At 38.2% G+C, this 21964-nt stretch overlaps 1 protein-coding gene across 5 annotated transcripts in view; it reads left to right on the forward strand.

The window, feature by feature from the left end:
• Positions 1-21964, forward strand: part of PDE10A (phosphodiesterase 10A) — a 661629-nt gene that overhangs the window by 537116 nt on the left and 102549 nt on the right. For all 5 annotated transcript variants that reach the window (XM_064360475.1, XM_064360473.1, XM_064360474.1 and 2 more), the window contains 2 exons: positions 7054-7174; positions 8744-8793. In XM_064360475.1, the coding sequence (XP_064216545.1) occupies positions 7054-7174; positions 8744-8793 (171 nt within the window). The remainder of the gene's footprint in view (positions 1-7053; positions 7175-8743; positions 8794-21964) is intronic.

Below are 21964 nucleotides of genomic sequence, written 5' to 3' on the forward strand. Positions count from 1 at the left end.
TCACTATAGTTCTTTCTTTAAGGTCTTATCTTTGTGAAGCTGTGTTTTTAGTGGTTGCTCAAATAAAACGCAGGTACTGCATGAAGTCAGCATGGAACAGAATATGAGGATGGTGGTGTCCAATTTGATTTGGGAAACTGTGTAGCTGGTAACTTACTCTACTTTGGAGTTTTAACTCATCTCGACTTACGAATGCTGCAGTGACACCCAGTATAAACTCACTGTAGATTCTCTTAAAAAAAGCAGTGAGAGGACTTTATGAAATTAAAAATGCTGTAAAAATACAAGTTCTTAACATCTTTATTAGTATGCTTATTGTAATTGTTATTAGTCAACCCATAGAATTCATGTTTATTCAGTTGAATAGAAATTGATTCCTTAGTGAGCCTTATCATGGGGTTTCCATGAGAGTGTCTTAGTAGTATGTGATTTGACATTCACATAATTTGTCTTCTCAGCTTTGCCCTTCATAACCGTCTTGATGAACAACAGAATGACCACAAGGTTAATGACCAAATAACAATTTTGCTTATTCTTGTACATCTTCATGTGATTTTATATTTTACAGTATATTAACAGTTTGAGTGATTTTTTAACCATGTAGCTAGACCTTTCATATTTGAGAGTTAATATGTCAATACAGAATAGTAATTATAGTCAAAACATTTTGCTGTTATAATATTTACACAGTTATAATGAGCAACAAAAGGAAATAGGATGTGATGTGCTAACATATTTTATTAGATTAAATATTAGAATTTGCAACAATATAAATGAAAAAATTTTAAAACCTTATCTTAAAAATTTAGTGTTGGAAAAGGAAGGTATTTTATAGACAGTATAATTCAGCCTTCTTATTACACAAATGAGAAAACTAAAGCCCAGCGACGTGAAACCAAATCTCATGATAAACTGTCCGCATCCCAGAATGTCATCTTGTTCTCTTGTTTGTAACAACCCATTTCCTGTCCAAAAGAGATGAAGGACAGCTGGTTATTGATCTCAGTACTGCACACGGGTCATTATTAAAGAGCCTGTTCTCAGAATTATGTGGTAAGAGGAAGGAGTCAAGTCGTGTATCATTTGTGTAGGGACTGAATGACAAAAAACTCACCTTAAACTGGCTAATGCTCCTTTCTTCCACATGAAGAATGAAGAATTCAGAGAATGTATTGGTTTGTTTAAAGAAATATCTAGTGACTTTTACACATGAAGGCTTTTGCATAGCTGGATCTAGGGGTTCAAAGTCTGTCATTATGCCTTAGGTCTCTTACTATCTTTTGGCTCAGCTTTCTTTTGGGCTGGCTTCATTCTCAAAGAAGCTCTTTTTAAGGACTATTCTGTAAAGAAAACACAGAACTCGTGGTTGGAATAAGTGGTAAGGAAGAGAGGGTATGATAGAGCAGAATATTTTATCTGGAGTTTTTCAGAACTTGAAATAGCTCAAATAGGATCTGGTCGCAGATAATAAAGAAAATAACATAAGTTTTGGTGACCTCAAACAATGCTGTCATGTTTCAGAGTCATTGGAATTTTAACTGTTCATGATTTTTACGTAAATTCTGTAATCATGTAAATATCTATCAACAGGTACCTATGTAAGAACAGGACTTAGACAAAAATCTGGGGCTAGAAAATAACTGAGAAGTTTTGGCTGTTAAGACTACATTTTAGCAATAAAAAGTCAAAAAACTGAGTTGGAGACCAGTGACTTACCATGGTCAAGTGTACAACAAAGTAAGTAGGATCCACAAGGCTAAAGGGAGGCGGTATCAGCCCTCAGGAATGTTAGGCACCACCCAGGAAGGCAGCAGATGTGAGAAGAGAATGCACACACCTAAGAGAACCTCTTCTGCAACCGAGACTCTCAGTGCTTGGGAAGAGAGCAGGGAGTGCCTAAAAGCCTAGTAGCAGCAGTTAGTAGTTTTTGAAGTTTGAAATGCAGCCTAAGAATTGCTTGACAGGTTTCTATTTTGCTGCTTTGGGTCATAGTAATTAACTGATTTATCCTGTTCACTTTACTTGGGAAGCTCTTCCCTCAGATTTCTCCACTTCTTCAGCCCGTTCCTACATGGGGATCCTTCAGTTGCGAGTTCTGTCTGCTGCTGAGTATGTCTGTTCCAGAAGTGCATTCCCAAACTGCACTCACCAGAGGGTGTGTTTGAGAACCCACTGTGGCTCATTTTTGAGACAAACTTTGAGCTAAAACTTCATTGATCATCTGATCTCCAAGATCCACTTTGATTGATACACCTCAGTGGAGTTTGGGTCTCTTAATAAATAGTGCTGCATTCCAGCCTGGGCAACAGAGCTGGACCCTATCTCAATAATAATAATAATAATAAATAATTAATATTAGAGTAGAGCTAATTTCCAGTGGTCCTCCAAGTCTAGTAATTCTGCCTCTCCCATAATATCCAGTTACCCAGGCAAATGGCTGCAAACCTCTTTGGGAAAGGTAGGCAGAAGAGCTACGCTCTAAATTGTTGGCAGCGTAGCAAGATTCTTCTTCAGGGGGACCTTCCCTCCTCTTTCCTTGTTTAAGGAGTTCTGGGCCTGTGAATTGGCTCAGGTCTGGGAATTCAATGACGTATTCTGACTTTCTCTTGTGGTCATCAGGTCAGATATTTGTTCATTTAAGCCAAACTTTCTGTTTAGACAAATGAAAAAAATACTTCAGTAGGCTGCTCTGTTCAGTTCTAGGGACACTGTTGTCTTTGTTTTGTGTTGCTGTACCTGAATACCACAGACTAGGAAATGTATAAATAAAATAAATTTATTTCTTACAGTTCTGGAGACAGAGAAGTCCAAGGTCAAGGTGCCTGCATCTGGCAAGGACCTTCCTGCTGCATCATCCCATGGCAGAAGGTGGAAGGGCAAGAGATCACGCTTTAGAGAGAGAGGAAGGTGGCCAAACTCATCCTTTTATTCAGAAACCCACTGCTGAGATAACTAATCCACTCTTCCAGTAATGGTATTAATCTGTTTTTGAAGACAAGGCCATCATGACCTGATCACCTCTTAAGGTCCCACCTCTCAGTACTGTTGTATTGGGGATTAAGTTTTTAACAGAAACTTTGGAAGATACATTTAAACCACAGCATTTCACCCCTGGCCACCAAAATTCATGTCCTTTTAACATGCAGTATCCATTAATTACATCGCAGTGGCCTCAGAGTTCCTAACTTGTACAGCCTCAGTCCAGAGTCTCATCTAAATCAGGTATGAGTGAGACTCATGAACAATTCATCCTGAAACAAACCCCCTCCAGCTTTGAGCCTGTGAAATCAAAACAAGTTATCTACTTCCAAAATTCAATGGTAGAACAGGCATAGGATTGATATTCCCATTCCAAAAAGTAGAAATAGACAAGAAAAGGGGTAACTGGTCCCAAGTAAGTCCAAAACTCATCAGAGAAAACAACATTAGGTTTTAAAGCTGGAGAATAATCTTCTTTGACTCCATTTCTCCCATTCTGGGCACACTGGAGTGGACGTTAGATGCCCCAAGGCCTTAGGTATCCTTGCTCCTTTGACTTTGTTGGAGCGAGCCCACACTTCGGCTCCAACAGGCTGGCGTCTCATGCCTGAGCTTCTCCAGAGCTGTGGAGTTGCGCTGGTAACTCTTCATTTTGGAGTCTCTGAGATGGCCTTGTTCCCATGGCTCCGTTAGGCATTGGCCTAGTAGGGGCCCTCTGTGGTGGCTCCATTGCTGCAACAAGTTTGTCCCTGGGCCCCAGGCTATCTACTACATCTTTTGAAATCTAGGTAGCATCTGCTGTGGCCCCATAGCTCATGCAGTCTGCAAGTTTGCAGTTAGTACCATGTGAATACCACTATGACTTACTGTGTGTGCCCTCTGGAGGTGTGGCAGGAGCTGCACTTTAACTCACTAGAGCTGTGGCTGGGGCTCACAATGTACAGAAATGCAGGGAGTAGAATCCTAAGCTTCCTGGGCAGGAAAAGCTGAGATTCCATGGACACCTTTCTGGAAACCTTGCCCCCAGGGCCCTGCTCTAGGCCTGTGCTGGGAGGGCTGGCCTCCAGGATCTCTGAAGGAGCTTTAGGGTCTTTATCCCATTGTCTTGATGAATAGCACCCTGCTACTTTCCGCCTCTACTTAGCTCTTTAGAAAACAGTCAGTTGCCCACAAACCCTTGGTTTGTTCTGCTAGACATGCCTTTTCACACTTAATATTGCCAGGCTGCAAATTTTCCAAATTTTTCCATTCTGCTTCCCTTTTAATTATGAATTCCACCTTCAGTTTCTCTCTACTCACATCTTACTATATGCAGTTAAGAGTAGCCATGCAGATCTTTCGTTGTTTTGCTTAGAAACTTCCGCCACCAGATACTTGAGTTCATTGCTCTTAAGTTCTGCTTTCTATAAGCCCTGGGGAATGGCTAGAAATCGGCCAAGCTCTTTGTGAGTTCGTAAGTGTGCCCTTTACTACAGTTGCCAGTATCTTGTTCATTTCCATCCGATGCGTCATCAGAATGGCCTTTCTTGTGTGCTTCTACCAGCATTCTGATTGTGACCACTTAAGTAATTCTTAAGAAGGTTAAAGCCCTCCCTACAGCTGTGGTCTTTTTCTAAGCCCTCACCAGAATTTCCCTTAATGCTTCCTTTATAGCAGACTAGGCTTTTTACAGCCATTTCCTCCAAGTTCTTCCAGTCTCTACTCATTTCCCAGCTCCACAGCTGCTTCCACATTTTAAGATATTTGATATAGCCACAGCCCTAATTCTTGGTACAAGTTTCTGTTTTAGTCCATTTTGTGATGCTGTAAGAGAATATCTGAAACCAGGTAATTCATAAAGAAAATAAATTAATTTCCTACAGTTTTGGAGGCTAGGAAGTCATGGGTTGAGGGGCCTTCATTTGGTGAGGGCCTTCTTGCTGTGTCATCCCATGGCAGAAAGCAGAGGAGCAAGAGAAAATGTACAAAAGAGAGAAAGGAAGGGGACCAAAGTCATCTTTTATAAGGACCCTGCTCCCGTGATAACTAATTCACTCCCCCAATGACAGCGTTATTCCACTCATGAGGGCTCTGCCTTTCTAAGTTCCCACCACTCAACACTGTTGCAAACTTTGGAGGAAACCTTCAAACCATAGCCACTGTGATCGAGTAGCCATGCTGAATGTTTCTGTGCTCAGACTCCTCTGCAGCTTTAGTTCTCTTGGTTATGCTGGCAGTACCCACCTTGCCTCTGGATGCTAAGGGCTCCACTTGTCCTCTGCCACACTAATATCCCATCTTCTGGGTGAATTCAAGGAACCCACCCAGATGGCAGCAGTTCCCACATTAGTTCCTGCCCACACCAGAGCCAGGTATATATTCGCAGATGCCAGGGCTCCCCCTTTAAATGTATTGTTCGTGGCCTTGGTGAAGGGGGGCATCCCTAGGACATAGCCAGGGGATTGGCAAGTGGGTCTCCCATCATCAGCCAAATCCAGCATTCCAATCTTGCTAAACCTTTGAGGGAAGTTCTGACATTTCAACTTCAGTGAGCTTTGTCCACTTTTGGAACAGATTTCACCCAACCCAGCACTAACACACTGAACCCAAGTTGGTGCTCTCATGTAAAAACCTGCCTTATTTACATATTGATTCTCTTCCAACTAGAATGTGAGCTCGTTGAAGACAGTAGATGTAATGGTTCTTTCCACTGTTGACCCTACTATAGTGCATTGTCAGGATGGTCAGTGGTATTTGTTGAATAGAGGACTGGTTGGTTCCTTATGTGTTCATTCAACAGATATTTATTGAGTATAGTGCTCAAGAATATCAGCAGGCAATAGACCTTTAGAAGTGGAAGTTATCTGAATGATTACAAAGCAGAAAGATGGCCAGGGCGGTGACCGCAAAGGTAGAGGGAGTGGGGGTGTGAGATGAAGTTTGGAGGTAGACAGTAACCATGCTTCGCAGCATGTAGTGGGTTACTGTGTGAGGAGTTTTCGTCTGGTATTCCAAGTGCGGTAGGAAGCCCCAGGAGTGTTTTAAGCCAGGGAGTGACAGAATTTTATATTTCAAGTTTACAGTGCCTGTTGTTTGGAGAACAGGTTTAGTAAGACAAATTTGGGAGCAAGGAGATTAGTTGGAGGACTGTTTTTTATGCCTTTAGTGAAGACACAGTGTAGCTTGAACTAGGGCAGGGTGGGGATTGACATCTCCCTGTCCGCCTGCTGTTGTCACTAGTGCCTTGATGAAGCCTTGTGCTGTGGACATGCTGTGGGGCTGCTGCTGTGGGACAGTGGCTGCAGTGCAAGCGTCTCCCTCTTGCTATGGTAGCAGGGTTGAAAGCAGACCAAGGTGGAGCCATATAGATGGGAAGGAGTGGAAGGTTAGGGTGGCAGATAGGGTGCTTCTTTCACCCAGTGCAGCGACTGGGTCTAGCGTCTTACAGAGTACGCTCAGCAAGAGCTCGAATGATACTATTTTTACTAATCAAGATGCCTAATATATATAATACTTAAGAAACAAAGTTAAAATGTGTACCACTTGCTATTTTAATATTAATAGGCTGCATAGATGCAGTCTATGTATAATTCTAAATAAGAAGTTGGCTGGGCACAGTGGCTCACGCCTGTAATCCCAGCACTTTGAGCAGCTGAGGCAGAGGGATCACTTGAGCTCAGGAGCTCGAGACCAGCCTGGGCAACATGGTGAAAGCCCATCACTACAAAAAAATACAAAAATTAGCCAGGCATGGTGTTGGTGGTATGTACCTATAGTCCTAGCTACTTGGGAGGCTAAAGTGGGAGGATGACTTGAGCCCAGAAGGTGGAGGTTGCAGTCAGCTGAGATAGTGCCACTGCACTCCAGCTTGGATGACAGAGACAAACCCTGTCTCAAAATAAATAAATAGTGATAGCAATTTTAATTTTCAATCTACTTGTTTTATAAGATAGATTATAATATTTAAATCATGCTCTATAAAAGTATAATGAACAGTTCAGTATATGAAGTGACCTATATTAATAGTATGTTTTACAGACTAAGGAATTTTTATTATATTTTATTTAAACTATGTTTTTTATTTTTAATCCAAAGTACCAAGATACGAATATGCAGGGAGTTGTATATGAACTAAACAGCTACATAGAACAACGGTTGGACACAGGAGGAGACAACCAGCTACTCCTCTATGAACTGAGCAGCATCATAAAAATAGGTAAGAAACATTTTGTGTCCCTCTTAGAAAAATTGGGCCAAGATTCTTTTACCAAAAGCAGCAAAGAATAATTTACTATACTAAGAGACAGATGAAAGTCATTTATATTTACTTCTATTTCTGGAGTCAATTTGAAGTGAAAATATTTTATTATGAAATTACCAGAGTGAGTCAAACCTAAAAATTTCTAAATTATCTAATCCCAAATATCTGCATGATATATACATGTAATATACTATTCTTTCTAATTAACACCTAGTTTATTTTGGAAAGTACAGTTTTATTGAATTAAATTACATCTTTATAAGAGATATTAATTTTAAAGAGAGAATAAACATTTTAAATGTATTTGGGTAAATGACAATTTTATTACACATACCATGTAAGAAATGTTCTATGTTCTAAATAGAATGGAGAAAGTTATATCAAAAGAGTATTATTTTAGAAGGATGCACTTACTTTTAGGACGTGATTTTTCAGAAGGATACCCACTATGACAATTGTATCTTTTTTAAATTTGAAAATCTGAATATTGATACCAACCATAATGATTACATTTATTATTTTGTTTAACTATATGCTATGCACTTGTGTATGCATATTATATGCATTATGTCCTCATAAGGTTGTTTTTATTATTACCACCATTTTACTGATGAGAATGCTATAGAACAGAGGGGTTAAACATCTTACCAAAAGTCACACAAGTAAAAAGCAGTTAAGGAGGGGTTTAGATTCAGGCAGTCCCTCTAAGGCTTATGCTATTAACTGCTTTAGCTGCCTTCAGATGACCCTGAAGCAATTTCTGGTAAGTTAAATTATGTTTGCTTCAGTGACAATTACAGATGAAGACATCAGCTTTTTTGCTTGATGCTTATTTGGGTTATTTAATATTATAAATATCACTTGTGGTATTTTAAAGACTGTAAAACTTAAATACAATTCTCAAATTTTAAAAATATTCATCCCTGTAATCCCAGCACTTTGGGAGGCCGAGGCGGGTGGATCACGAGGTCAAGAGATCGAGACCATCCTGGTCAACATGGTGAAACCCCGTCTCTACTAATACAAAAAATTAGCTGGGCACGGTGGCGCGTGCCTGTAATCCCAGCTACTCAGGAGGCTGAGGCAGGAGAATTGCCTGAATCCACGAGGCGGAGATTGCGGTGAGCCGAGATCGCGCCATTGCGCTCCAGCCTGGGAAACAAGAGCGAAACTCCGTCTCAAAAAAAAAAAAAAAAAAAAAAAAAAAAAAAAAAAAAAAAAAAATATTCATCAGTAATTCTGAATACTTAAAGTCCAGCGAATTTGTTACTACATAGTACATTGACTGCTATATGCATTTGAGGAGGTCATATCTTAAATTTTATACTCACTGATGAAAAATATAGAAGATATTTTAATGATGCTCTTGAATAAAGCTATAAATGATTTTGTTCCATTTACTGCATGACCATTGATTCTGTAAAAAATCAGCTTGAAAGACGTCTGCCTGTCACCGTAGAGAATGCATACACGTTAGATTCTCCCACTGAGCTCAGTTTCTTCCTTTTCTTATTACTTTGGCAGCCACAAAAGCTGATGGATTTGCACTGTATTTCCTTGGAGAGTGCAATAATGTAAGTATCTAAATTTAGATTTTGGTGCTCTAGATAAGAAAATATCATAAGCTCTTTTTTTAAAAAAGTCACAAACAACAGACATTTCATGATTAATTACTTTTAATTTAAATTGATTTTGTATTTTGTTTCTATATTTGATTATTACTAGTCAAGAATTTTACTGACATGGCAACATTTAGGCATAAAATCGTGTGTGTGTGTGTGTGTGTTTGTGTGTGTGTGTGTGTTTGTGTGTGTGTGTGTGTGTGTGTGTGTGTTTCTTTAGCTTTGGTTTGTGGCACCCTACATTATAAATGACGTTTCTAGATTAGCGTTTTGTATAAAACTGATTCGGCACCGTGAGCTGGGATGTTGTAGAGGAGTGCCTGTGCCCTCCCTACACGTGATCTGCAGTAGAATAAAATGAGAACAAAAAGTTTCACATTTTTCTGGGTGACTTTTGAAGTTTTTGCAGATGACTAAAAGTTCTGAGGGTAGTCCTAGGGCTCTGAGTCTACATCCCTAAGCTGCCTTACTGTAGTAGGCTCAGGCCAGTCAGGGCATGAGGACTCTCAGCTGTGGCTGTTCCAGTCTTCTGCCAGCAGGCTGGATTCTGTGTTTCTGCTCTAACTTACCTGGAGCACAGTCCACCATAAAATGCAACATGCACAGGCACTTTCCAAAGTGTTTCAGGATGTTCAATTACTGACATTTGATTTTTGATATGGTATTAATTCTCAGCAAACTAGCACAAGAACAGAAAACCAAACACCACATGTTCTCACTCATAAGTGGGAGCTGAACAATGAGAATACATGGACACAGGGAGGGGAACATCACACACTGAGGCCTGTCGGGTGGGGAGCTAGGGGAGGTATAGCGTTAGGAGAAATACCTAATGTAGATGACGGGTTGACAGGTGCAGCAAGCCACCATGGCACACGTATGCCTATATAACCTGCATGTTTTGCACATGTACCCCAGAACTTAAAGTATAATAAAAATAAATACCGTATGCATATTTTAGCATAATCCGAGCCAATAATACTAATATAATTTAATGTAGAAATTCCTTCATGAATTTATTTGGAAGATTTTTACTTTGCATTTCTTATGCATTAGGCATTAGTATTTGAGATTTGGAGTGTATTTTTGCAATATGCTACCTGTATTCTTGAGTAATCAAGATATATGTTATTTACATTATATACAATGTTACTAGGAATAGAGACAAAAGCATTCTGAGATTTTTGATAAGACTCTTAAAACAGTTTTACAAAGTGTGTAAATAGTTACACACAAATGTTTATTGGCTGATTTCATTAACTTATAGCTTATTAATTTCCACGGCCACTGTTTTCCCTTGTATTGTAATTACTTATGCTTGTTACTTCACAAAATTAAAGACTGATTTAGGGCAAGGAACTTTTTGCATTTATTCTTGTATTTCCCAAGCCCCACTCCTAGGGCCTTGCATATAAGCAGTCAGATAAGAATGTTCATTAATTTGAATTACTCAGATATTGCTACCACTTTATTTCAGACACTGGTAGTATTCTAAAATGGCTAAGCTACTAAAATGACACATGTATATTTCTTCTGTGCATTAAAATTTATTTTTAAAATGTTGAAGTTTTTATTAAAAGTTAATTTCTTTTAGAAAACAATTCTACAGTTTGCCATTATTTTTTCATTGGCTGATAGGTGTGGAATGCAGCTTGTTGTGGTCCACGTCGCATTACTCCTCCTGAGTCGCCACCAGCAGCCCCTAGTGTGGCCACGCAGCTGTGCTCACATCCAGCCCCTTACCCTCGGGTCTCTAGTTCATATCAAGGGTGGACATGTGGCCCATGAGGGCCCCAGCGGATTATTTGCTAAAACCTGTATCTTGGACTTAGCAATTATAGCCATTCACCTGAACAAAAGTGGTAACAACCCTGAAGTTGAGGCTGCCTTTACAGGATGGTCTTCCTGCCCCATGGAGAATAGACAGAGCTGCTGGGCAGAGACCAAGAGGTGCAGGCACCGGGCACCCTGTGGGCTACAGTGGATGGGAGCCCAAACGCTGACTTCGCAGGGCTTGGATTTAGGTTCCAAAATCCACATTTTTAATCACTTGGCTTTTAAACTAATTTTTTTTTGCTTTATTTGCAGACTATACATTGACCTCAATGAAGTAGTTTCCTCTTATGATTCAGCAAAAAGCTTTTCTATCTACAATATCTAAATTGTAACTTTATGTATATCAATTTGAATTATTTCATCTTTACTTACCTTTTACTTTAGTAACTTGAAGGACTTGGTACAATATCCTGTGAGTTTTAGTCTGGCTTCTTATTCTAAACTCCTAAGGTCAGTCAATTTACTCTGCGTGCTTCTCTCTCGGGGCACTGATTCTCTGTTCTTTCTTTCCTGCATCTCAGGGACTGAGTCTGTCTTCTTCAGTGTAATATGCCTATGAACAGCAGAGTACATAGCAAAATTATAGCTGTCTCTGAGCTTCCCAAGTCAGATCCCACTGTATTTTGCTTTCTCAGTGTTACATACTTCTCCTTCATGGAACATAACCGAGTCTGTGATTATGTTTATCTTTGATTTGAGTGACTATTTGTTTATCTGGCTTTCTTGCTAGAATGTAAGCTTCATGAAGGCAGATACTTTATCTGCCTGGGAGAATAATTCTTGGGGATAATTACTGTGTTTTGCTCACTCTATTTTCCCCTTTATGCATTCCACCTTCAGAGCTAAGCCCTTATTATTTTCTTAACCCAGGGATTTCTGTGGGTAGGAAGGAGACATTGCCTGAGAAGTCTTAAATTCACTCAAGTGTTTCTTTAGATGTATTTACATGATTACTTCTTTCTTTGTTCTTCATTTCTTCTTGTATCTCAAGTCATCCATTTGGGATCATTTTTTCCATCTGAAATACAACCTCTAGAATTTCCCTTAGTGAGAGTTTGCAGATGGAAAGCTCTCTGTGTTTGTTTGAATTTGTCTTTATTTCACCCACCTTCTTGGAATGTATCTTTGGTAGTTAAAGAGTTCAGGTTGATAGATCTCTGAATATTGACTAAAATAAAGATATTGTTTTATAATGTATTTTGGTTTTTGTTTTAGTTTTTTATTTCCTGTACATAGTTTCAAGCTTGTCTTTTATTTTTTGAAATACATTAACTATTCTTCTTCTGTGTTCTTTTGAATTTACAGTTTCTTGGGTTTTGTTTCCTTTAGCTCTGACAGATGGTGCCTACTTTGCTTATGTGTTTTATGGTTTTCTTTTTATTTTTCCTTTCTCTCTCTCTCTTTTCTGTCTCTCTCACTGTGAATTTATTCTTCCTTAGGGCCCTTAAATGGATACTCTCAAGGCTTGTTTGAAGTGCCTTTCCAGTTCCTTTTCGGGAGATAGATTTGCATTTGTTTCTGCTAGTCCCTTGAGGTGCTGATTATCTGGTTGAGTTTTTTTTTTCAGACTACAAAATAGTATGGATTCAAGAGTCAAATCCACATGATGCATAATTATGACTTCTCAGAGGAGATTTTTATTTTCCCTCCAATACTAATTTCAAAATAATTTGGTTTCCTTGCAGCTTCTTTGCCGGGTTAAGTGTATTTCTCCTTCGACCTAGCATGAATGTTTGGCCTATTGCCTGTCCTGGCCCTCTGAAGCGGTCTCTATTTAGACTTCCCTCACAAAAAGGCCCCAACTTTTCTCTCTTGTCGTCTCCTACTCTTCATGTGGCTTTCCCGGGAGAAGACTAATGTATTCAGTCCTTAGTTAATATCCTCAAGAGATAGCTGGCTTTGGGATCTGGTTACATCCCACGGTTCCTTTATTTACTTCCTTTGAGATTTCTGTGGATTCCTTCCATTCTTCTCAGCCCAGCAAAGCAATATAAAAGATGGGTAAAATATATTTTATGCAGCCTTTAAATAAATTTGAAATTGTTTTTGCAAAAGTGTCAGTCAAATGATTTAATCTGCTGTATTGATTGCAATAGAAGATGTGATTCTAAAATGTAACTAACCACATTAAATAAAACATCTCTTGCATAGGTAAGCAGATACATGTATATATTTTTGTATTTCATCTTTTGCACATGAAAGGTAGCATGGTATACATAATTATCAGTCTTTTAAAAATGTGTCTTGATAGCAAAAAAAGTCTTTCTTAAGTAACTCAATTTCACAACAAAAATTATATACTTTAGTGACAAAATCATAATAAAACCCAAATAGACTGAGAAAATTTTTTGTCCATATCAACAAATACTAAAGGTTAAAAAAAGAAGGGATTATACAGTTTTTACACTTTTTTTTTTTTTTTTTTTTTTTTTTTTGAGACGGAGTTTCGCTCTTGATACCCAGGCTGGAGTGCAATGGCGCGATCTTGGCTCACCGCAACCTCCGCCTCCTGGGTTCAGGCAATTCTCCTGCCTCAGCCTCCTGAGTAGCTGGGATTACAGGCACGCGCCACCGTGCCCAGCTAATTTTTTTGTATTAGTAGAGACAGGGTTTCACCATGTCGACCAGGATGGTCTCGATCTCTTGACCTCGTGATCCACCCGCCTCGGCCTCCCAAAGTGCTGGGATTACAGGCTTGAGCCACCGCGCCCGGCCAGTTTTTACACTTATTAAAGTACTAATTTCTTCTCAGTCAGTAGAAATAATTAAATTTCTGAAATTGATGTAATGAGAAATATAACTTAAATAGCATTTAAATATGTCAGAAGTTCTGATAGAATTAAAAAATGCACATTCATATAACTAGAGAGGAAAAAATCTTGTATGTGTTTTCTTCATATCAACATTTAGCGGAAGATAAAAACAAACTAAATACTAAAAAGCACTAAAATTAAAGTATAAAATATTACTGTGGAAATCATTATGTGATTGTAACAAAATTACTTGTAAAGAAGATCCAACTGTTAAAAGAAATTAAATCAGGTTAAAAAAACCAAACTATCTTTTATTCTGGTGCATTGAAGTTTCTGAAGCAAAATGAAGAAAAGGAACAGAATTGAAGTAGTAATTTGCTTATTGAGAGATCACGAAAACAACTTAGAAGAGGTTATCAACACCATTATTATTTATCTGAATAATATACATATTAAACTCAGTATATTAGGTTAGGATCTACCAACTTGTGGTTCCTTTTCTTTTCTGGGCTAGACCCTACTTTAATGTATTTAACTTCCATTTATGAATTCTTCACGGGATTCCTATAATGGCTAAAAACAAAGGAGATTGGAATGCTCAGAAGAAGATAGGAAGATGAGGGAAAGTTTGAAACTTCCAAGAAACTTGTTGAATGGTTGTGACCAAAATGCTGATAGTGATATGGACAGTGAAGTCCAGGCTGAGGAGGTCTTAGATGGAGAGGAAGCCTGGCTGCTCCTAGCCATGCACAGTCATATGTGTTCACAAAGAGAGGGTCTGAAATGGGAATTTATGTTTAAAAGGGAAGCAGAGCCTAAAAGTTTGAAATATTTGTAGCCTGACCATGTGGCAAAAAAGAAAAACCTGTTTTCTGTGGAGAAATTCAAGGCATCAGCTGTAGAAATTTGCATAAGAGGAGCTAGATGTTAATCATCAAGACAATAGGGAAAATGTCTCCAGGACATTTCAGAGATCTTCACAGCAGCCCCTCCCATCACAGGTCCAAAGCCTAGGAAAAATTGTTTCATGGACAAAACCCAAGGCCATGCTGCTCCATACATGGCACTCTGTGTCCCAGTCACTTCAGCTCTAGCTGTGGTACACAGAAAGCAAGAGTTTGGGAGCCTTGACCTAGATTTCAGAGGTTGTATGGAAATACCTGGATATCCAGGCAGAAGTCTGCTGCAGGGGCAGAGCCCTCATGGAGAACCTCTGCCTTGGGGCCCCCCACACGGAATCCCCACTGGGGTACTGTCTAGTGGAGCTGTGAGAAGAGGCCCACTGTCCTCCAGACCCTAAAATCCACCAACAGCTTGCACCATGTGCCTGAATAAGCCACAGGCACTCAAAGCCAGCCTGTGAAAGCAGCCACAGAGGCTGTACCATGCAGAGCCACAGGGGCAAAGCTGTGGCTCTGGACTTGGGAGCGCACCCCTTGCATCAGCATGAACTGAATATGAAACATGGAGTCAAAGGAGATTATTTTGGAGCCTTCATATTTAATGACTGCCCTGCTGGGTTCTGGACTTGTTCAGGGCCTGTAGCCCCTTTGTTTTGGCCAGTTTCTTTCTTTTGTAATGGGGGCATTTACCCAATGCCTGTACCCCCATTGTTTCTTGGAAGTAACTAACTTGTTTTTGATTTTACAGGCTCACAGATGGAAGCCTTGTGTTGTCTCAGTTGAGACTTTAGACTTGGACATTTTTTTTTTTTTGAGACAGATTCTTGCTCTGTCATCCAGGCTGGCATGCAGTGGTGTGATCTTGGCTCACTGCAGCCTCCACCTCCTGAGTTCAAGTGAGTCTTCTGCCTCAGCCTCCCAAGTAGCTAGGACTACAGGAGCATACCACCATGTCCAGCTAGGGTTTTTTTTCTGCATTTTTAGTAGAGATGAGGTATGGCCATGTTGGCCAGGCTTGTCTCAAACTCCTCACCTCAAGTGATCTACCTGCCTCAGCTTCCCAAAGTACTGGGATTACAGGCATGGGCCACTATGCCTGGCCGTGACTTGGGCTTTCGAGTTAATGCTGTAGTGAATTAAGACTTTGAGGGACTGTGGGGAAGACCTGATTGGTCTGGAAATGTGAGGAGAACATGATACTTGGGAGGGGCTGGGGGCAGAATGATACGGTTTGATTCTGTTTCCACACCAGAATCTCATGTTGAATTGTAATCGCCACATGTCAGGGGAGTGACCTGGTGGGAGGCGATTGGATCGTAAGGGCAGACGTCCCCCTTGCTTTTCTTGTGATAGTGAATGTGTTCTCATGAGGTCTGATAGTTTACAAAGTGTGTGGCACCTCCCCTCCTCGTACTCATTCTCCTGCCATCATGTGAAGACGTGCCTTGCTTCCCCTTTGCCTCCCACCGTGATTGTAAGTTTTCTGAGGCCTCTCAGTCATGCTTCCTGTTAAGCCTGTAGAACTCTGAGTCAATTAAACCTCTTTTCTTCATAAATTACCCATTCTAAGATAGTTCTTTATAGCAGTGTGAGAACAGACTAATACACAGACAAACCAATTACAACACTGACAAAAAAAAGAAACAAATTATATATGTTTAATAATTTAAAAGCAGGTAAAACAATAGATATAATGAAAAGAAAAATTATGAGGGATTACTTTTACTAACAAATCTGAAAACCTAGATAAAAATGAAGTTTTCAAGGAAAATATAAATTACCCTATTAAATACAAATGATAATAGAAAACTTATTATTCCGGTAGCCAAGAGCAAATTGAAGACACTGTTAAAATATTACCTTTCTGCAAACCAGTAGCCCATTGATTCATCTGACTTTTTGAGCACCAGTCATCACCAGGCACCATGGAGATGACTGTAACCCGGGGAGACACTGATATACCCCACAGCCTGGGATCCTGTGTCTACATTGCCTGTTTGCTACTGGGGAAGCCCTTTAAGAAGGGGAATTTCTGTGCTCGTTGCACTTTTTCAGAACTTGGTAAAAAAAGGAAAACTTCCCAGTAAGTAGTTTAGCATTGAATTAATTTTGGTTCTGGAGTTAGGTTTTGTGAGTTCTGTTTCACCCCTTAATGACTGTGTAATTAATAATTGTATGACTTGGCAAAATTCTTAAACTTTCTAACCCTTAATTTACCATTTACCCTCCATTAGTTAAATGTTACACCATAAATACAGTTTGTTTAACAAACCATTTAAAACATCTGCTAAATACCAAAAAACTGTGCTAACTTGCTGAGCATACAAAAATAAAAATAAAATTATTTCTCAAATCAAAAAATGTGCAACCAGTGGGGAAGATAGAGAAATCAACCACTAGTTACAGTCCATGATTGTTATGTGCTAACAGAGAGGAGCTCAATTTATGTAATCATGAATTTGATGGGGCTGCAGTACATAAAAACAGATTGGATGATGAGACAGTATTTGAGTGGGGGTTAAGACCTCTCACTTAGTAGATAAGAAGTGGGAAAAAAGGAATGTCTTTTGGGCAGAAGAAGCAATTTATGAGAAATCTGGACTTATCAAAGAAAACAATGCATGTTGTATCCTGGCCCATAGCAATGTCTGCCATAGACAAAGTGCTCCTGAGAAGTTTTCTGGGAAAAAATAATTTTTTCATGATTGAATTTTTGCTTAATTCAACTTTTATCATTTTTACAGCTATAATTAGTCACATATGTAACATACTTGATAAGATTATCCTTACAGTTTTTCTACTGTTATCTGTAAGAGTGTTTGTGAAAGCTGAAAACCTTGTGTTCTTTATACCTTAAAACATTTAAATCAAAAGTATATTTATAGTTTTATATATAGGTTATTATTAAAATAACCTCTCCATAATTTGCAGGTTTGATAAGTTAGCTTAGTTAAGAAGTTTTTTCTTATTTTTATTTATAAACATGAGCAACTAGATGACTGTGGATGTCCTAGATTTATAGAATGTTAAAGCTAAAAGAGCCAGTTCAAAAATTTTTAATATTTTTATTTTATTGATGAGGTAACCAAGGTTCTCATATGGGTAATGACTGCCTGAGTTCACACTGCTAGTCAAAAACTAAAGTCCAGACTCCCATTCCAAAGTTACTGTGCTTTCTATAAAGAGCAGCTATGCTCTCTCCACCCTAATACCGTACCTCTTTTAAGAGCATAGCTTCTCCCCGCCCCTTTGTTACTTGATTTATGTTACCCACAAACTGGGAAGAACACATTTCAGTTTTGTTACCTGGATTACAATTGGGAAAAATGGAAGAGGGGAAGAATCTTAAGTTTTGCCTTCAGTACGTATACGTTGAACACTCACCTGAAATATCGCATTCTTCATATTCAGAGCTGGTAGTTTATAGTAATTGTTTGCCTTTTTCAAGTGCACAGTGAACTTCAGCAGATTCATATTTAAGAATTATGCAAACAAAGTTAGTCATCCATATATCAAGTTCCAGGTAACTGGGAGCTATTTACTTACGGCCATTTACATAGATCTGAATTTGTTTACTATCCAGTGCCATCTAGTGTCTTTTAAGGATAATGGCCTATTGGTAAACCTAAATCCTCTTTTCCTTTTTAAAAAGTGTTTCTAAAATTTAACTGTTTGTGAGTTGAAGTCTTAACATTGAAATGAAGTCTCGTGAATAAAGTGATCTTTGAATTGTCTATGGAATGAAAGATGAAAGCAAGTGTCAGTCAAGTGAAGTAAGCATCTATATGGTTGATATCGATGAATTGGATTTTTCTATTTCATTAAAATATGGTGTTTTTATAAATTGTATTAGTCTATTCTCTTGTTCATTTTCCACCAAATCTATTTATTTCCTAAAGTTTACATTTGTATAATTTGAATGTTTTTTAATTTTTTTATGAAACCAACCAATTGATTATGACCTGTGGTCCCAGTCTTTGCTAGTTTAAATCACCTCACTTTAAGGCCAGGTGTGGTGCCTCACTCCTGTAATCTCAGCACTTCAGGAGGCTGAGGTGGGTGGATTACAAGGTCAGGAGATCGAGACCATCCTGGCCAATGTGGGGAAACCCTGTCTCTACTAAAAATGCAAAAATTAGCTAGGTGTGGTGGTGCATGCCTGTAGTCCCAGCTACTCAGGAAGCTGAGGCAGGAGAATCGCTTGAACCCAGGAGATGGAGGTTTCAGTGAGCCAAGATCACCCCACTGCACTGTACCCTGGCAACAAAGTGAGACTCCCTCTCAGGAAACAAAAAAAAAGGAAATATATATTAAAATTTGCTGTTACCACAAAAATATCAGCTACTTCATAATGAGTTTCTTAGAAAAATTTAAAAGCTGATTTCCTCCCCTAGGACTTCCTGGCCTCTGATAGGATTGTTTTCTGCTCTTCGGAAAATCTCATCCACGCTAGTTGAGAGGTGGAGGGACTAGTTTTCACCATCACCTCCATAACTCTCAATACTGAACAACTGTGGCAGCCTTTTGTCAAGTTGATGTCCTGAAGGCAGTTACTTTCTTCTCTGGAAGGGATAGAGGTGGTTAATGTTTGAAACTTTCAATCTTTTCCTTATTTTTTTAGTTGTAGTTTTTATCTCTAGACTCTTAAAAAAAAGCTTGTCCTAATAAAAGGTTTTATATATTTATACAATAGCGGAGAAGGAGCTGATCTTAGAGACTCAGTTCAACACTGGATATTATAGATAAATTTGATACTGTAAATATATGTATAATAGGCTTGATACTTCCTAAAATAATGCCTGATATTTTCATTCATATAGTGAGCATATGTTTTATCTTATTAATCTGAATATTCCAGTTAAATCTCTAAGTCAAAAATTATATTGATTGATTCTGAAAAATTAAGTCCTTATTTTCTGTGTAATTGTCTTTAGAACTTATTTACCTCAATCATTTATTAATGTATTCATGTAGTTACTTCACCAATGAGAAATGCAAAGTATATATATATATATATTTTTTTTTTGAAGCAGAGTCTTTGCTCTGTCACCCATGCTGGAGTACAACAGTTGCACAATCTTAGTTCACTGTAATATCAAACTCCTTGGTTCAAGTGATCCTCCCACTTCAGCCTCCCAAGTAGCTAGTGCTACAGGCATGCACCACCTCACCCAGCTAATTTTTTAAATTTTTTGTAGAGATGGGGTCTCGCTGTGTTGCCCAGGCTGATCTTGAACTCCTAATCTCAAGCCGTCCTCCTGCCACTGCCTCCCAAAGCCCTGGGATTATAAGCATGAGTCACTGCGCCCAGGCCAAAGTGTATAGCTTATAAAGTAGATCATGAGTTTTTTGAAATACAACTAAGTCAGGACTTGCCTGGCCAAAGCACAAAGTGGATTGTAAACTTTTCATAATACTTAAAACAGTGTGGTACACAAGTAAACCCAGTGATACGGAACTGGGAGTTCAGAAACAGACCCAAGTGTATTTGAGGATGAAGTGTATGATGAAGGTGGCAGTTCAATTAGTGGGAAAATGATAATTAGTCAATACATGACCTTCTACTTGACAGTATCTGTGGAATAAAGGGAGTTTGAATCAACTTTTCCCTATCCCTGAATATGTGTGAAATTCAACCTCTATATAGAGGTTCATTACTGACTTTTTATATTTGTGACAGGTAGCTACCCATCAATGCATTCAACTACAAAAATCATTTAAAAAGTGCTTCTGCGCAACATGTGATTCAAACCAGTGACTGATCCTCAATTAGAAATGAATGTTAAAAAGGGAGCTTTTGCAGGTAAATTGTTTGGAGGCAAACAAAACAAAAACAACCAAGTCGGGACCCCAATACAAAGGAGAGAAAGTGTAGCCGGGAAAGCATGTCAGCAAGTGTGTGTTTGTAGCTTCTTCATTTTCCCTTCTGCCGGGGTTTTGGCCTTAATTCCACAATGTATTCAATGTTTTGTCAGCATTTATCGTCAGCTCTCATTGGAAACGTCTCTGTTTGATTAATATGAACAAAAATCATGAACTAATTAGGAAGACAGGTATAAAGTTTCCACTGTAAAGAATTATTCAGTTATTTTAACTACATGGAGAAGTTTTTCATACTCTAGCAAGTAGTTGAAAGACTTCTAAGCCTTTTATTTTCAGCAAGTTAATAGTAGAAGAGCTTTCCATATACTCTTGAGCACAGTATTTGCTTACCTGTTTCTTGTGTATCATATGAAACCTACACAGAAGCAATGCATGTTTTATAATATTAAATATATGATCATCTAATACTGTAGGAATGTGTAAGATACTCTATCATTATTGGATTATGAAACTATATATAACTTGAACATGTGATTAAATTCAGCCTTAAAGGGCCTATGGCTAAGTCATTAAAAAAAAAAAAAAAAGATATGTGTTTTGTATTTTCAAACAAACAAATGCAGTCAAACACTATGACTCCCTCCACACTCCGCCATAAAAAATACAGAGCTGCTGTTGGAAGCTTGCTCCAGGGTTCACCTTCTGTTTTTATCATGACATGTTCTTCTTTAAGAGTTATCTGAACCCCACTCAGTTCAGTGTGTGCTCATTTCCTACAGTTCTGTCTTTGGTAGAGAAAAGGGACAGTTGCTTTCTTACAGTTTGAGAAAATCACTGTCAATTCTAATTTTTCTTCATGCTAGATATACCATATTTAAAATTTTTTTCTTGCATTTGTCTCTTCTTGTTGTTCTTGAATTTCTTTTCTACTCTTTCTGTCTTAAGAAAGGGTGACAAGCTGGATTGAATTTGGACGATAGATACTAAATGTAATGACAGTTTTATGCTATGCCTTGTGTATATTGGTGCCCAGTATAATTATAGTAACTAGAAGGTAGTTTTTGTGGCCTTTTAAAAAATTAGCTAAGTTCAAACTGTCATCCATCATATATGTATTTTTTAATCCGTAAGTGTATACTTTGTATTTAAACATATTAAGCTTATTTTTAAAAGAATTACTTAAAATATATTTTTCACATGCATTAAGTTGTATTTAATAGCAAGTACAACTTAATTACAGCCCTATGTAGATATACTTGGAAATACAAGTATTTTGAACTTAGCTTCTAATCATTTATAATTGTTATTTATTTAAAGCACCCAGGGTTAAAGCAAGGTTTTGCATTCTTTTTTCTTCCTCTTTGTTCATTAAACCAAGTTTATGCATTTCATTAAGTCAAGTTTATGGGGTTCATTCTCTTTTGATTTTAAGATGTTTAAACAAAGAGTTCTCTAATTTTACAAAGCTTAAATAATGTATCTGTCTCATCCTGAGAACTACCTTAGTAATAACAAGTATTATAGAAAGGTACTCAGGTTAAGAGGGCTACCTGATACTTATTATTTCAAATGGTCTTCATTCTTTGTTATAATAATCCAACATAAGATAAAAATAATGCGAAGTCTGTGGGAAATTTACCCAAACCTTAATATTTTAAAATTTTGTAGATAGTCATAATACAATTATGTCAAAATATTGCCCCCAATTTCTACATGATTTAAGTAGCAATTCTTATTTAGTAGAAAATAATTTAAAAATATGTTTGGATTTCATCAAAATAACTGCTTCTACTATTTTTTTTTGAAATA

This window comes from Aotus nancymaae, unplaced genomic scaffold, assembly GCF_030222135.1.
Source record: "Aotus nancymaae isolate 86718 unplaced genomic scaffold, 86718_ANA_hifiasm-v0.15.2.pri h1tg000040l, whole genome shotgun sequence".
Taxonomy (NCBI): domain Eukaryota; kingdom Metazoa; phylum Chordata; class Mammalia; order Primates; family Aotidae; genus Aotus; species Aotus nancymaae.